Genomic DNA, 15,070 nt, shown 5'->3' with positions numbered 1-15,070 from the left:
AACAGCCCTATGAAGTGGCTAATACTATTTATTCCCCTTTCCTAAATAGGAGACTGAGGCACAGAAAGCCCACATAACTTTCCACAGAGCACACAATTAAATTTGTCAAGATGAATCCAAACACAGTTCATCTTACAATCTGTGATCTTATCCTTGGCTTCCATTTGTAGGAGGAAAAGAATGTACAGATATACTTGAATATGACAATGTGTGGAAAGTATCACAAGGAACCTCTGTGATGCCCTCTGGGCAATAAGAATGAGATAAGCAGGAGAAGGAGACTTTCACATATTACCTTATACTTCTTTGAGCTGTTTTTAATACATTTTATAGTAATTCATGTATTCATTTCATGGATAAGCAATCTCTATTTTTAGATCAAAACATTAGTTATCTTTGATTTGTTAGATTATACATTTTTAATTTTCTCTGATCTTTTTTTATCTTTTCCCAAATTCTTTGGGGTATATCTTTAGGCTAAGTTCTCAAATAATTGCCCTGACTTGTTTTCTGCTACTTTTAATCCTGCCAGTGTGGGAGCTCCATAATTGGGTTGAAGCCAAGAAGGGTTGGGTAGGGGGCTGAGGGAGACTTCATGAAAGAAGGGCCTGTGTGGTTTGCTCTGCTTGAGCAAAACAGCATTTGGGCTGGATTCAAGGCTGCATTGAGCTATAGTGTGCAGCTTTCAACCTGCTGAGTTCCCCTGGGTCACACCAGGAGGGTTGGCTGCCTGGGAAATTGTTCCTATCCTACAAGAGAATAGATCCTCTGCATGCATGTGCACATGTACAAACCAACCCATTTAATGAAAACAAGAGTTTGGATTTGTGCCTATGGGGTGAGAATGATTCTCTGACATGTGTCTGCAGCAGAGGTTTATTTGTTGTTGTTTTTTTTAACTTGATAAAGATATTCACATGGGAATATTCTATGAAAGCAACCAAATGTTTTGGAATATCTATACTAACATAGGAAATATTAGCATATAAACTTAGGAAGCATCGGACTGTGTGTGACAAGGAAAAGAAAATAGGAGGGGTTAATGTTAAAACTGTAATAAATTCTTTATAATTATTTCCTTTGTTCAAGAATATTGTATAGGTCAGCAGTAACAACAGGGTTTGTTTTTAATATGTTTTATTACATACTAACACCTTGCAAGGGCATATTATGATAAAATAGGATATACTTTCATAAAGGTTTCCTCCTAAAGATTTCATATTTAATAGTTTGATTAAAAGATATTTGGAGGATAGGACATTTTTTTTTTACTTCTGGTCTCTGGCTATAGGCTATGTCACATAAACCCCTTTGCTATTAAAATGCAATAAAATAAGGCTAGGGGTGTGGCTCAGTGGTAAAGCTCTTGCCTAGCATGCATGAGGGCCTGGGTTTGATTCCCAGTACCAAAATAAAGAAAAAGGTGAAACAAAATCCAGGGAAGAAGTGTGGGCTACAGTCAGCTTTAAGTTCAAATCCCAGAATTGCAATATACCAGTTGAATGACCTTGGGAAAATTATTTAACACTTTTTTCATTATTTTTCTGGAAAATGAGGATAACACTACCACCTCCATATAGATTAGACTATTGGAGCAATTAGTAAGTGCTCAATAAATATTAAATAAATATTAGTTCTCTTGCCTCCCCTCTGGAGAAAGTCTTTGTGCAAATGGTATTCTCTTATATACCATTTTTCTATTAAGGAAGTACATGGCCTTCCTGGATAGAGAGAAAAGGCATATAAAGCTGTCCCTTACCTCTCAAATTCTATTATGCTGTACCCTAGGTGAGTTGCCCTACCTGTGAACATAATGTAGCTACTCTACCTTTCTAGCAATGATTCTGAATAGTTGTTTCACCTACTATACACTGTAGAAACCTACATTATATATATATATATATATATATATATATATATATATATATATATATATATATCATATCAATTTGATTTGCCTTGAGGATACTATAACTAAACTGTTTTGACAGGAAAGATGGTGAAAAACTTCTTTTGAAGTAGAAAATGGCCTTTCCCACTCACCATTTTAATTTTTTAAATAATAATTTAGAGGACGTATTTGTCCAATCAAGTATGCTAATCTACCTTGTTCTAATCTATCATGTTCACCTGATAAACACAGGTAGCAGAGCCAATGATAGTAAACTCTTAGAGCAGCTGCTCTCATTTTCTCTAGTTCCCATAAATGGGGTTATCTCAAGTTAAAGAGTCAGTTCAGTCAACTTCTAAAGTGTGCCTACTACTATCCATGCACTACATGTTAGAGGAGGAACATTTTTACATTTTTAAGTGTTTGTAATGCTAAGCTTTTAGGTATTGGAGAATCAAGAAAATGCAAGCAAGGTGAACATATAACTATACAACTAAAGTGCATGACCCTGAAAGTAACCACATTAGTCATGTTGGTCATCCACATTTAATTCCTCAAAGTAAGGTCAGCATAATCTAATAGCAGAAAGCTAAATATAAGCCCTTCAGGGCTGCCTCACTGGAAAAAGAGAATGCAATTCAAACAGAAAACAACTAGTGGAAGAAATAAAAGGGAAGAAAATCAGAATATTACAAAGTCAAAATGAAACAAAAAATAAAAATCAGTGGTATCAAATGCAGCAAAGAATTCAAGAAACAGAAGTAGCAGAAAGTGATTTGATCTGGAGGAAGTCAGCAGTGGTTTCTGAGGTTAAGTGGTTTCTGACTGGGCAGGTAGTTTCTTTTATATAAATAGTGGCTTTATAGAAGGAGAGATTTAAATCATCTTATTTCACAGAATATTAAAGAGTCATTGTAATTACACTCACTCATTCATTTATTCATTCATTAGCTTTGACTGTGCTCTTACAAGTGCCTAACTCTGCTAAGCTAGAAGGGAAGTAAACCTAAATATATATATATATATATATATATATATATATATATATATATATATATATATATATAACCTCAAAGTAGTTTATGTTGGGAAAAAAAGCAAAAATGGCATTTGAATCGTGTTAGATTTTTCCTACAAACACAAAAACCCACATAGAACAGTCCAAAGGAACCAAAAGTTTCCTCGGTTTCACACACACACACACACACACACACAAAAAAATGCTTATATTGCCTTGCATCTCATAATTTAACAGATTTGTTTGGCCACATCACTAGCAAAGTAACCATTTTGGATTCTGACAGGAAGTTAAAAACAGCAAGTCTCAAAAAATCTTGTGTGAGCTCTGAGGAAAACACAAATGGTATTTATACCTTGTATTAGATATTTATTTCCATAAAAATTTGATGCCCACCATATAAAGCCATCAACCCACATGGAATAGACCATGGAAAGCTACCAAGCTTTCCTCATTTTCAGAAAATGTACCTACAGATCTCTGCTTTTCAAAGTGGAGCTCAGAGCCATCTTGCAGCTAGAAATCTGGTGTCTGGAATTAAGGCAACCCACAGGATACATTTGGCACATCAAAGATAAAGAATTATTTTAAATTTAAACATGGATATATTGTGGAATAAAATATAAAATTTTCCAGACTTTTTAAAACAAAACTTCAAAGGAATTTCATTATGAAGACCAAAGTTCGGGCCTGCAATACTGAGCAAATCCTTCCCTCTGCCACTGGGGATGTCACCACAGAAAGGTGTATATGTACTGCATCCAGTGGAAACTCTTAATGCTTAATTTACATGAACAGATAGCCTCACTCTAACCAGCTATTCTAATTATAGCAAATTATTAAAGATACATAAACTTTTCATTGCACCAGTTATAATCAGGTGAAATCAATGTACTCATTACCTTCAGATTTAAGGTTTCACACCAGTAATCACATACACAAACATCAGATAAAAAGGACTTTTGGAACTGACTATCCAAAATAAACTCACTTTAAAAACAAACCAATGTTTATTGAGCACATTAACAATAGCCAAGTTATGGAACCATCCCTGGAGCCCATAAACAAGATGGATAAAGAAAATGAGATAGATAGATAGATAGATAGATAGATAGATAGATAGATAGATAGATAGAATGATAGATATATAGATACATAGACACACACACACACATACAATGGACTTTTTTACTCAGCCATAAGGAAAAATTAAATTATGGCACTTGAAGTAAATGTATGGAAGTGGAGAACAACATGCTAAGTGAAATAAGCCAAGATTCTGAAAGTCAAGGATCAAGTGTTTTCTCCCATATGCAGAAGCTAGAGCAAAATAAGGAAATTTTAAAAAGTGATCCATAAAAACTTAAGGGAAAACAGTGGAGTATAGGAAGCAGATTGAGGAGGAAGGAAGAGAGATGAGAAAGGGAAGGAACTGTGAAATGAAACTTTAAAAAATCGTGCTGTGTGCATTTAAGAACATATCATGATGAGTTCCACCCTTTTTGTATAATGTACCAATTTAAAAAAAAAAAAAAAAACAATGAGTAAATAAAAGGAGGGCCAATAGAGAAAGGAGATTAGGGAGAGGAAGGATAGGTAAAGGGAAGTACCAGGGAATAAAATGGAGCAAATTATATGTATGCATGTACATGACAAATTGAACTTCCCCCATTATATATAACTATAATGTACTAATAAAAACAAAAAACAAATGAATCTACCAGAAGTGTGATGTGCAGTGTTTTTTTCCACACACCATATTTTAATTTTCCTTAGTTATTTTCCATTTTAATGAGAGAGGCTGGGGATGTAGAATGCTTAAATAGTATGTGAGCCCTGGGGAAAACCTTCAAATATTTTTCAAAGGGTTGAGATTGTAGCTCAGTGGTAGAGTACTTGCCTAGCATGTGTGAGGCACTGGGTTCAATCCTCAGCATCACATAAAATATAGTTATTTTGTTCATCTACAACTAAAAAACTAAGGTTTTTCAAGGTTTTCTAGCGAAAAATACCTGTTTGAAAATTGCTAATGAGCCTCCAAATATTTGCTTCTTTACCTTCACTAATCCCAAGAGACAGAAATCTGATTTACTACATTTGTAGTCACTATTTTTCAACTGTTAATTCTTATCACTCTTCTTGTGTCACAAAAGCCACTCACCAAATGTTCTAATGGAGAATACCTTTTTTATGCAATAACTCCAAACATTTTGAGACATGTACCCAGAATTAATTATTCTTAATTAGTTTTGTCCATTTCATTTATAACAGTATTTGACTCTACTTACCATCTATTCTGGGACTATGTGGCAATCAGAAATGAAAGATTCTACTAATAGTTGAATAGAGAGACTCAATTACCAAATTTCAAGTCAAATTTAAGAAACTGTTAATTATTATACTAAAGATACGGTTAAGTATTTCCCTTTATTTCTTTTTAATGCAAACTATACAAACAAAAAAAAGTGATCTCTACGAGAATGCTAAGCATATGGTATTTCACAAATGGAATGTAATCCTATTATAGGAAATAGTTTTTAAAATAGAAAAATTAATTTTTAATGACAAGAATTAAGGCCTCAACTATCATTTCAACTTAAAAAATATACTCCAAGTAGAAACATGGGACTTTCACTTTCTCAGTGGAAAACAACCATCCCAGAAGATTTTCTAAAAGTTAACACAATTCTTTTAGAGGACAACAATATTTAAGTGATATATTTATATTTATTAACCAAGGACACAACCAAAACTAAGACTATTAAAGTTGACCATAATATTGACAGTTAAGTCATATCAACCTGGTAAAGAAATTTTAGCTAGAGTTAATGAAAAGTTCCATTGAGTCTGTAAGGAAAATACAAATTCTAGCACCACTAAAGTAATAATTGGACCCTTTCAAACAATAGGGAAAGTATAAATACCCTAATTTGGAGGCAAAAAATATAGATTGTATGCTGAACTCTGATGTATCATTGAACATAGGTAGTACCTTTTAGTTTCACTGCTTTAGACCCAAGGCTGTAGACTATTACCACCACCCAGGAACTGCAATGATAGGTTCTATCCAATGACTAGATGGAATTAAAGTATATAGTATGACCCTCTGTCTATCAGCAGAACAGAGACTAATGGAACATTTAACTTTCTTGATGTAAATTACACAATAAAACCAAATAACCTTGGCTGGGAAGGGACCAGTTCAGAGACATCAATTTTCAATCAATCTACATCAATTAGCAAATTCAGAGGGGTCAAGTTTCCCTCCATTACAATGTATCAAAACAGCAATTACACAGTGCCTTTTAAAGGCTACACTCTGATAAAGAAAGACAAGAGAAACATAGTTTTACTTCATTTTACAATTTACTAGCTCTTCCAGTGTTTCAGAGAGATACAGGGTTTCAAAGATCTAACATGAATGAGACATCACGGGACAGAAAGTGGACTTAGAACATACTGAACAAACATCTTGATTGAATCAGTCTACTGGTATAGTTTTTCAGTCTACTCATGTAGTTTTTCAATCTACTGGTGTAGTTTTTTCAGCCTACTGGTAACTAGTGATGTCAGTCTTCCAACCAGGCGATTTTATAATTCACAGGGGAACCTAAATATCCTAAAATTAAAGGAAAAAAGTTAATTTACTTATAACCTAAGTTTTAATACCTGCATTCATTTGTTACCTCAATGTTAAATCTGTATTTATTTGCCCACATTCTAATCTAGTCCCCCTAATGAAGACCTCATCTGTTCCTTGTCAGTGGCTCAATTACAATGTGAAGGGTACCTTAGGGATTCATTCAGCCAACAATTATCACAATATTTTATTTTCCTCAAAATCTGATAATTTATGGCTCCTAATAATAGTCAACCAAAAACATCTCTTTACCAAGAAAGCAACACTTGGAAGCACTGATTAAGACTGTGGTGAGCCAGGCGCAGTGGCCCATGCCTGTAATCCCAGTGGCTTGGGAGGCAGACACAGGAGAGGCGAGGTCCTAAGCAACTCATTGAGAACCTGTCTCTAAATAAAATACAAAAGAATGGCTGGGGATGTGGCTCAGTGGTTGAGTGCCCCTGGGTTCAATCCCCAGTACAAAAAAAAAAATGTGCTGGGGAAAAAAAAAAGACTGTGGTGAATGAAAACTAGAGAAAGAAGTACCAATATTGGCCAAGGGTCAAGAGCAGAGTGCACTTGCCAGGGAATCTCATGAATAAAGTCACCATTGGGATTTTCTGTTTCTCTCCACTCTTAGGTTGAAATATGTGAGTAAGAGGATTGACTACTTATGATCTTTAGGTTGCAATGTGCATGTAAATATGTAAATCCATAGGAGTTCTTCTGTTGCATAAACACAGAAAGCATACACAGAACAAGCTAGGTTCTTCTTTTCTGGCCAGGCCTTTGTATATACAGAACTAACTTACCTAATGCAGGGCTCACACAGCATCAGCAAGACTGGAATATGCTACTGGACAAGACGCTGGCAAACTCAGTCCATGCAATACATGCACAGGCTGGAGTAAACATCAGTGCTAACAGAGCTGAGAACCAAAATGAACGCACCTTTAAGTTGCAGAGAAATAAGCCCTTGTTCTTTTTGTTTGTTTGTTTTGTTCACACTATCTCATACTGGTTATTTGTTATGGCACGAGAGAGGTAGTAGGCTAGAAAGATTCCAACTAGCTGAAAAGAGAATACAAACAATATTAAACACACATACATGAGAGAGCTTGAAGATCTCAGCATACAGATGTATTATTCTTTCACTTTTAATTCACCAACAATTTTTTGAGTTTTTGTAGTTATTTTTGATGTTCTACAGACTCTAAATCACATTCAAAGAACATAAGTTTTACTACTACTGTGACCCAGAATTTCACAACTGGCACTGAAGGAAAATTCAGGAGTCATGAGTTTTGAAGTAACCATCAGTGATTACCAGGGAAAAAATAAGGATATGGCTTAGAATAAGCATCTTATCAAGTAAAACCTCCATTGATGAGGGCATTGATTTTCTTGAAAAGCAGTGCTGTGATAATGTAAATGTTCTAGAATATTCGTGTTGTTCAATATAGTAGCCACTTGCTCTATTATGGTTACTGAGCACTTTGGGGCCAGAGTAGCTGAGATTTTGATTCTATTTAATAATTAGAAGTGCTCAAAACAGGCCACTGGCTTCTGTTATTAGTACAGATTTAGATAATTCTACATGCTACTTTATAAATATATTAGGACTACCCTTGGACTAGTCTTTATTTTTAGAATGTTGAATTATAAGGGACAAAAAGTCCATGCCCTAAAAAAATAACTTAAGCCACAACACAATTTTTTCATGCTACAGCAAGAAGCATACTTAGGAAAGACAACTCAACCTAAAACATAATGTCCACAAAAAAAAAAAAAAATAGGCACATATTAAATGTGGAGTTGTGTGATCTTAATTTTCATAGGCTGGAACTTATATGCAACTCACTAGGGTAGCTGCAATCCAGGAAAGATCCTGATGTTTTTAGAATCTTGAATGATTGCTAAGAAAAACAAGGTTCCTATCCATCTCATGTTTGTTTAGTTAACTGAGATGTCACTGGGTCTTTCTTCTAGTTCATGCCTTGAAACAACAAAAGCCATGGTAATGATAATAAAAATGTAGACAACTCTGTAGCTGTGGAAAGTTGTGAAGAAAAACCTAAGATACAAGATACAGTCCCTCCTTAAATAAAACAAACCTAAAGAATGACCCAATCAGGGCTGGGGTTGTACCTCAGTGGCAGAGTGCTTGCCTCGCATGCATGAGGCACTGGGTTTGATCCTCAGCACCACATATAAGTAAATAAAAATAAAGACATTTTGTGTGCATCTACAGCTAAAAATTTTTTTTAAAAAATTAAGAATGACCCAATCACAAATCAAAATCAATACTATGTGTTATGGTTTGGATGTGAGGTGTCCCCTGATAGCTCATGCATGAGTCAATGCAAGAAGTTTTATAGGAAAAATGATTTTGTTATGAGAGCCTTAACCCAATCAGTGAACTCATCCTCTGATGGGATTCACTGAATGGTAACAGAAAACAGGTAAGGGTGTGCCTAGAGGAGGTGGGTTCCTGGCGGGGGGGGGTGCCTTTGGGGTATATTTTGTATCTGACAAGTGGAGTCTCTCTCTCTGCTCTCTGATCATCATATGAGCTGCTTCCCTTTGCCATATTCTTTTGCCATGATGTTCTGCCTCACCTCAAGCCATGAGGAATAGAGCCTACTATCTATGGACTGAGATCTCTGAAACTGTGAGCCCCCAGATAAGCCTTTCCTACTGTACAGTTGTTCTTGTCAGATCTTTTAGTCACAGCAGTGAAAAAGCTGACTAAAATGCTATGTATACAAAACAAGTCTACTCTACCACAAAAAAATAAATAAATAAAAGGATTTTTATAGTAGATGGCTGAATTTTTTTTTTAAATGTGATTTCTCTTACATTGCTCCCACTATCCAGGCCCCTAAAGCAAAACCTTCAAGCATTAAAAGTGAAAATCTTCTAGTTTATATACAGAGGAATGAAATACTTCCTAAGGAATGAGGAGACTTACCTGGAAGCAAGCAACTCCAAAGGAAATTCCTGCAACAACTCCCATTTCTGACTCTATAATGGTCATCACCTTTATAAAACAACCCTAATGGGAGGGGGAAGTATCATTAAGTACAACACAAGTAATCTGTTTTTCTATATAATACTTTGATCATATAGCTTTTGCAGAAAGATGAGCTTTAACTACTATTAGCCTATCATTTTTATTGAAATCTCTTTTCCTGTGTATGTTCTCAATCCCAACTATTTCCACTTTTCAATTATAACTTTGAAAGTATTACTTGCTTATTGCATGAAATCAAGTCATCACCTGCCTGCCTACTTCAGATTATGTGTATTAATGTGAGCAAAAATTAAATATTGTATAAACTCTGTATTAAGCCCTCAAATATTGTCAAATGAATTCTAAATGGCTCATTGCAGGGGGCATGGTGGTGCACACCAGTAATCCCAACAGCTCAGGAGGCTGTGGCAAGAGGATCGTGAGTTCAAAGCCAGCTTCACCAACTAAGAAAGGGCCCTAAACAACTTAGGAAGACCTTGTCCCAAAATAAAAAAATAAAAAGGGCTGGAGATATAGCTCAGTGGTTAAGCAACCCTGGGGGTTCCCTTATACCAAAGGAAAAAAAAATAAGAAAGAAAGAAAAAGATTCCTTACTTCATTGTTTACTTTATCTGCATCTTTTTGTGGAGAACAATCTTCAAGTTTACAGCAACTCTTGGGAAATCCTGTTTCTATGTAATATTTAGTATCTTTCCAATCATTATAATTGGTGACACCGCAACAATGCAACTGAAAAATCCAACAAAACATAGTTCATATTACAACTTGGGAGTCAACAAAACATAGTTCATATTACAACTTGACATCATCTTCTAATGCAATTTGTGCTCAAAACAACATTTATTGTATTCAATGGTCTCTCACCTCAATTGATTCAAGAGATTCTATTTGGTTCTAACACCAAGCATGACAATTTTGGACTCACCTTACTTTCCTGCTATAGTAGGCACTAACAGTATTTGTCTATGATGTAGGTGGGAAGGGAAAAAACATGTACACAAGTGAGAAGAGTCCACATTTCAAGTGAACAACATAGTAGCCTGACTCTATCCTTTTCTCTGAGGCAACATAGGATGTATTCCCCTCTTTAGAATCCACCACCTATAACCAACTTACCGTACTTTGGATCTTGTCTACTGCTTCACTTCTATAATCTCCCGTCGAGTTGTACTGCTTTAAAGCTTTCTCATAATTAGTCTTAAAGCTGTTCTTAATCTATAGTAAAAAAACACAATGCCAGTAAACAAATATTCTAGAAAGTTCTTTTGATTTCTAAGGTCAAATAAGAAATTCTTGCATGTATCTTTGATGTATAATAATTAACTTCCATCATCTAGTCCTGTCTTCTTAGGGAATATAGTATAGCTGAGGGGACACTAAGCAAAAACATCACAATGTAAGACAATAACCATGACAATTTCAAAGTGCTGTGTGATAATTTATTTATCCAAGTGACAGCTCTGTACTGTCTGTTCCACACCCCTCACCCCCAATCTTTCTCCACTTTAAACTGACTATAAATTTGATGACTATGGAATGAAGCTACAAAACCTAATTTGGGAAAATGTACTGTTTGTTAGACACCCTAATGAGCTTTTGCTATTCACTGAATGATTTCATAGCAACCCCAGGTACCTTTAATTTTCTTTTGATGATTGTCAGTCTACAATTTTCTAAATTTTCATTTATAAAATCAATAAGAGTTAGCCAAAATTTTTACTAGAAAGCCATTATTGTAGGCTACAGATTGAAAATAAGGTTTAAATATAGCTTTAAGTGACTTTTAACTATTAAAAGTTACTTAATTCTGCTACCTAATCCATTTTTATTCTCTAGAGGATACATTTTACTAGATTAAGATTTCCTAAGTCATGTTTACCTCATGTCTGAAAACAAATCCTACGATGCCAGCAACCAGTTCGACCAAAAAAATGAGAGTCAGAAACATTGCATACTGTGGGATAAAAAAGAAAGTCCAAGTCAGCATAAATAAGATTTATTACAGCTGCAAAGGGAGGCAAAGGGGGAAAATATTCTTCTCAGTCAGTTCAGCATATTTTTATTGAAAAGGGCAGGGGAAACAGTATCAAAATGTCTACTTTGAAAGTGGAAATTGGAGTGGAGAACTGTTACTTGGCAAATTTTCATAAGGAACAGGAAAAATTGTAAAGGGCTGTGGCCAGTTCCAAGAAACAAAGTCCACAACATATTTTTCTAAAGTCAAGAATCAATTTTACTGAAAACAAGGGCTCACCAGTTTCAGCATCCATGCAGAAGCTCGGCAGGTAGCAAAACAGCCAAAGGTGCCCAAAAGAATAATGACAGTGCCTGTGCCAATGAGCACGAAGGGGACGTTGGTGGCCTTCTCATTTAAAAGTGAAAAATAATTTTCCAGGCTCACCTTGCCCCAAATGCCAACAGCAAGAAGGATAACACCAGTGATCTACATGAGAAATCAGAGAACAGAAAGTCAGGCACTGTATACACTAGCATTTTCAAATCACAAACCAGGAAGTACTTAAGACGCAATGGGTGTGAGAACTAATTTAGCAGTCTGATGGCCCAAGCATTGTAGCTGGAATATGGCAGACAAGTGGGGAGGGTGGATGAGGGTATGAAGGGGATCTGCCCATAAATGTAGGCCATAGGCAAAGCACCTTGTCCAAATTCTTTAAATTCATCTGTTTTCTTGTTGTAAAAACAAGCTCATGGTATATTTGCCTGAGGAATGAAAACTTCCTTAACCCTTTTACTCCAGGATCTTAAAGAAGAAAACCTTCCTGGAGGGGAATAAAAAAAACAACGTGTTTTTGAGTTCCAGAAACCTCCCCCCATCCCCACTCTCTATAAAAAGATCTCTCTAGCTTAGGGTTGAACAGGATTACAAAGGGATAGTATACAAAAGCAAATCCAAGAATAGATTGGCGGGAGTGGAGCCAGACTATACTTACTGTGAGAAACACTCCCCTCTTATGAAGCAGTGAAAAGAAAGACTCTAGTAGGCAAGTGAGCCCTCAAACTGGCCGGGCTAGTCTTGCCTCTCCAAATGTTCATGGACACCCCTTCGCGTGCTCTGGCGGTTTAACTCCCTTCCTCGCCTCGCGCTTCGAACTCAGAACGTTTGGCGTGTCTGTGTCCCAGCTCACCCTTCCCTTACCGTGACCCCGGTGCAGACTCCATGCCCAGCTACTAGTCGCCGGCGCCGGGGGTCCCAAAAGCGACAATCGCTCAAACCCCACCCCATCCTCGACCTGAGTTCCCTCCACTCAGGGTCACACACACACCCCCGCATCTAAGCCCGGAATCCCGGGCAGTGCCTGGACGCTTCCGTCTCTCACCCAGAAGATGAAAGTGTAGATCAAGAGAACGCTCTTGAAACAAGTAATGACTGGTTTAGTCTGCAGTCTCCGAGACGGGGACGCCATGACTATCCCGAGACCCTGCACCACCGCACCAGGCGATCGAACAGAGCGAACGAGACACTCCGAGTCCCCGAATTTCTCCGGAAACTTACGAGCGTCTGCAGCTGAGAAGAGCCGGAAACACTGTACGATTTTCTAGAGCGTGAGGTGAAGGAGGCTGTCCGGAAAGTGGCGACGATTTCCGAGCACCCCCTGCCGAAGGTTACGGAAAACTGTACACAAAGGTTCTAGTGTCAGAAATATCTTAGATCTTCAGTGGAGCTTGCTTCGATTTTTTTTTTCCTCCAGAAAATCTTACCCACCCCCCACCTCTCTCCCGCCCTTATAACTTCCTCATATTGTTTGTATCGTCAGCACCGCCCGCAGTGCTTTATGATTCGGCCTCCCTGGCCACTGCTGCCCCTAGAAGGAAAAACAAAAGAATAAGAAAGGTTAGAAACTATATAAGAATGTTATTACATGGGGAAATACCCACAAGAAATATATTTCCAAACAAAAACAAGCAGATTGCCAAGCAATACATACAGAAGCATTTGTTTAGACAAAAAGTGAACTTCTGGTGGAATCAGGCTGATTTTACTCCTCAATTTTGCTCTCAATTTAAGAACATTGTTTTATTGGGGGAGTGATAAGAATAAATGGAAGGAAATTATCACTTTTTGAAAGAATTCCAAAGCTAAGTATTAAAAGACAATAATTTCAAAATGTCCTTCAGGACTTAGCAAACCTCCATTATCCCACTGCTTTCTCGTCCCCTAAGTCATTGGAAGATTGAGGTGAGTCACTAATGAACATAGAATTCAGCCACTAACTGTAAACTTATAAAAAGAGAGGGTACTACAGAGAATGCCAGGTAAATGTGAGGCCCCTCTGAAATGGTAACAGTGAAAAGCACTATGTATTCCAGCCCCCTGATTCTTCCCATTAAGAACCAACTGATCACAGAGATTAAAACCTTACGTCACAAAGCTAATATCACAGTCAAAACTAGAGATTCCTGTGCTTTCTAATCCAGGCTGCTTCTTCTATTTTAACAGATGCTTATTATATTTGGTTTTGGGGTGTGTTTTGTAAGACTGTAAATTAGTACAACTATTTTGAAAATCATTATGGAGGTTTCTCAAAACACTAGGAATGGAACCACCATATGGGTCCAACTTAGATATTTATCTAAGTATTTATCTATTTATCTAAGTATTTATCTAAGTATTTATCTATTTATCTTGGTATTTATCTAAAAGAATTAAAGTCAGCATACTATAGCAATACATGTATACCACTTTACAGAAACACAATTCACAATAGCCAAGTTATAGAACCAGTACAGATGTCCATCAACTGACAAATGGATAAAGAAAATGTGATTGTATATACATACATACATACACACACACACACACACACAATAGTTTTATTCATCCATAAAGAAGAAAGAAATTATATCCTTTGCAGGAAAATGGATGGAACTGGAGAGCATTATGCTAAACAGTCAAGGGTCAAATGTTTTCTCTCATGTGGAAGCTAGAGAGAAAAAAAGGGAAAAAGAAAAGGGACAGTCTCATGAAAATAGAAAGGAGACCAGTGAGTAAAAGAGGGAATAGGGGGAAAAGAGGTGGTACTGGGTAATGAGATTAACCAAATTACATCATGTATGTGTATGAATGTGTTACAATGAATCCCACTATTATGTATGATTAAAATGTACCAACAAAAAAATAAATAAATTCTAAAACACTCAATTTTCAGTTTAGTAGAAAATATATACTTCATGAAACTTTCTCAGGCCTTTCTGCTTCCTCTATAAAATATATCCTTATATAGGAAAATAGTTACCCCTAGGAAATCTGAGTTGAAACTAACACAAATAGTATTGATTCACATGTTCCTCTATCCATTCAGTGAAACAGAGCATTGAAGTTTTATAAATGGACATCCCTAGTAAATTATGTCGTTTAAAGTATGAAAGTGAAATCGTTTTTCGTCTTAAATCATGTATGTATGTTCAAGTTTCAGTATGTATTGTTAACATATTTATCTATATTGTTATAGCACAGAATGTGTGTTAATGTCTGATTTCTCAACCAAA

The 15,070-nt window shown here is 36.3% G+C and overlaps 1 protein-coding gene across 4 annotated transcripts; it reads right to left on the bottom strand.

Annotated features, from left to right (window-relative positions):
* Positions 1-6,256: 6,256 nt before the first annotated feature.
* Positions 6,257-13,176, bottom strand: Tspan6 (tetraspanin 6). Of its 4 annotated transcripts, none has more exons than XM_027932170.2 (8): positions 13,077-13,176; positions 11,817-12,005; positions 11,442-11,516; positions 10,679-10,777; positions 10,157-10,291; positions 9,500-9,583; positions 7,480-7,599; positions 6,257-6,528 (listed from the first exon to the last, which is right to left on the bottom strand). In XM_027932170.2, the coding sequence occupies exons 2-7, from the start codon at positions 11,826-11,828 to the stop codon at positions 7,531-7,533; spliced, it is 474 nt and encodes a 157-aa protein (XP_027787971.2). In that variant the 5' UTR covers positions 11,829-12,005; positions 13,077-13,176; the 3' UTR covers positions 6,257-6,528; positions 7,480-7,530. The 4 variants fall into 4 exon arrangements, with proteins under 4 accessions (XP_027787971.2, XP_027787954.2, XP_071462465.1 ...); XM_027932153.2 differs by lacking the exon at positions 13,077-13,176 and adding an exon at positions 12,901-13,070; XM_071606364.1 differs by lacking the exon at positions 13,077-13,176 and adding an exon at positions 12,901-13,070 and having other exon boundaries at positions 11,964-12,005.
* Positions 13,177-15,070: the final 1,894 nt, after the last annotated feature.

This window comes from Marmota flaviventris, chromosome X, assembly GCF_047511675.1.
Source record: "Marmota flaviventris isolate mMarFla1 chromosome X, mMarFla1.hap1, whole genome shotgun sequence".
In the NCBI taxonomy this organism is placed as follows: domain Eukaryota; kingdom Metazoa; phylum Chordata; class Mammalia; order Rodentia; family Sciuridae; genus Marmota; species Marmota flaviventris.
Note: the sequence above shows the minus strand (reverse complement) of the source record. Positions and strands in the feature narration are given on the sequence as shown.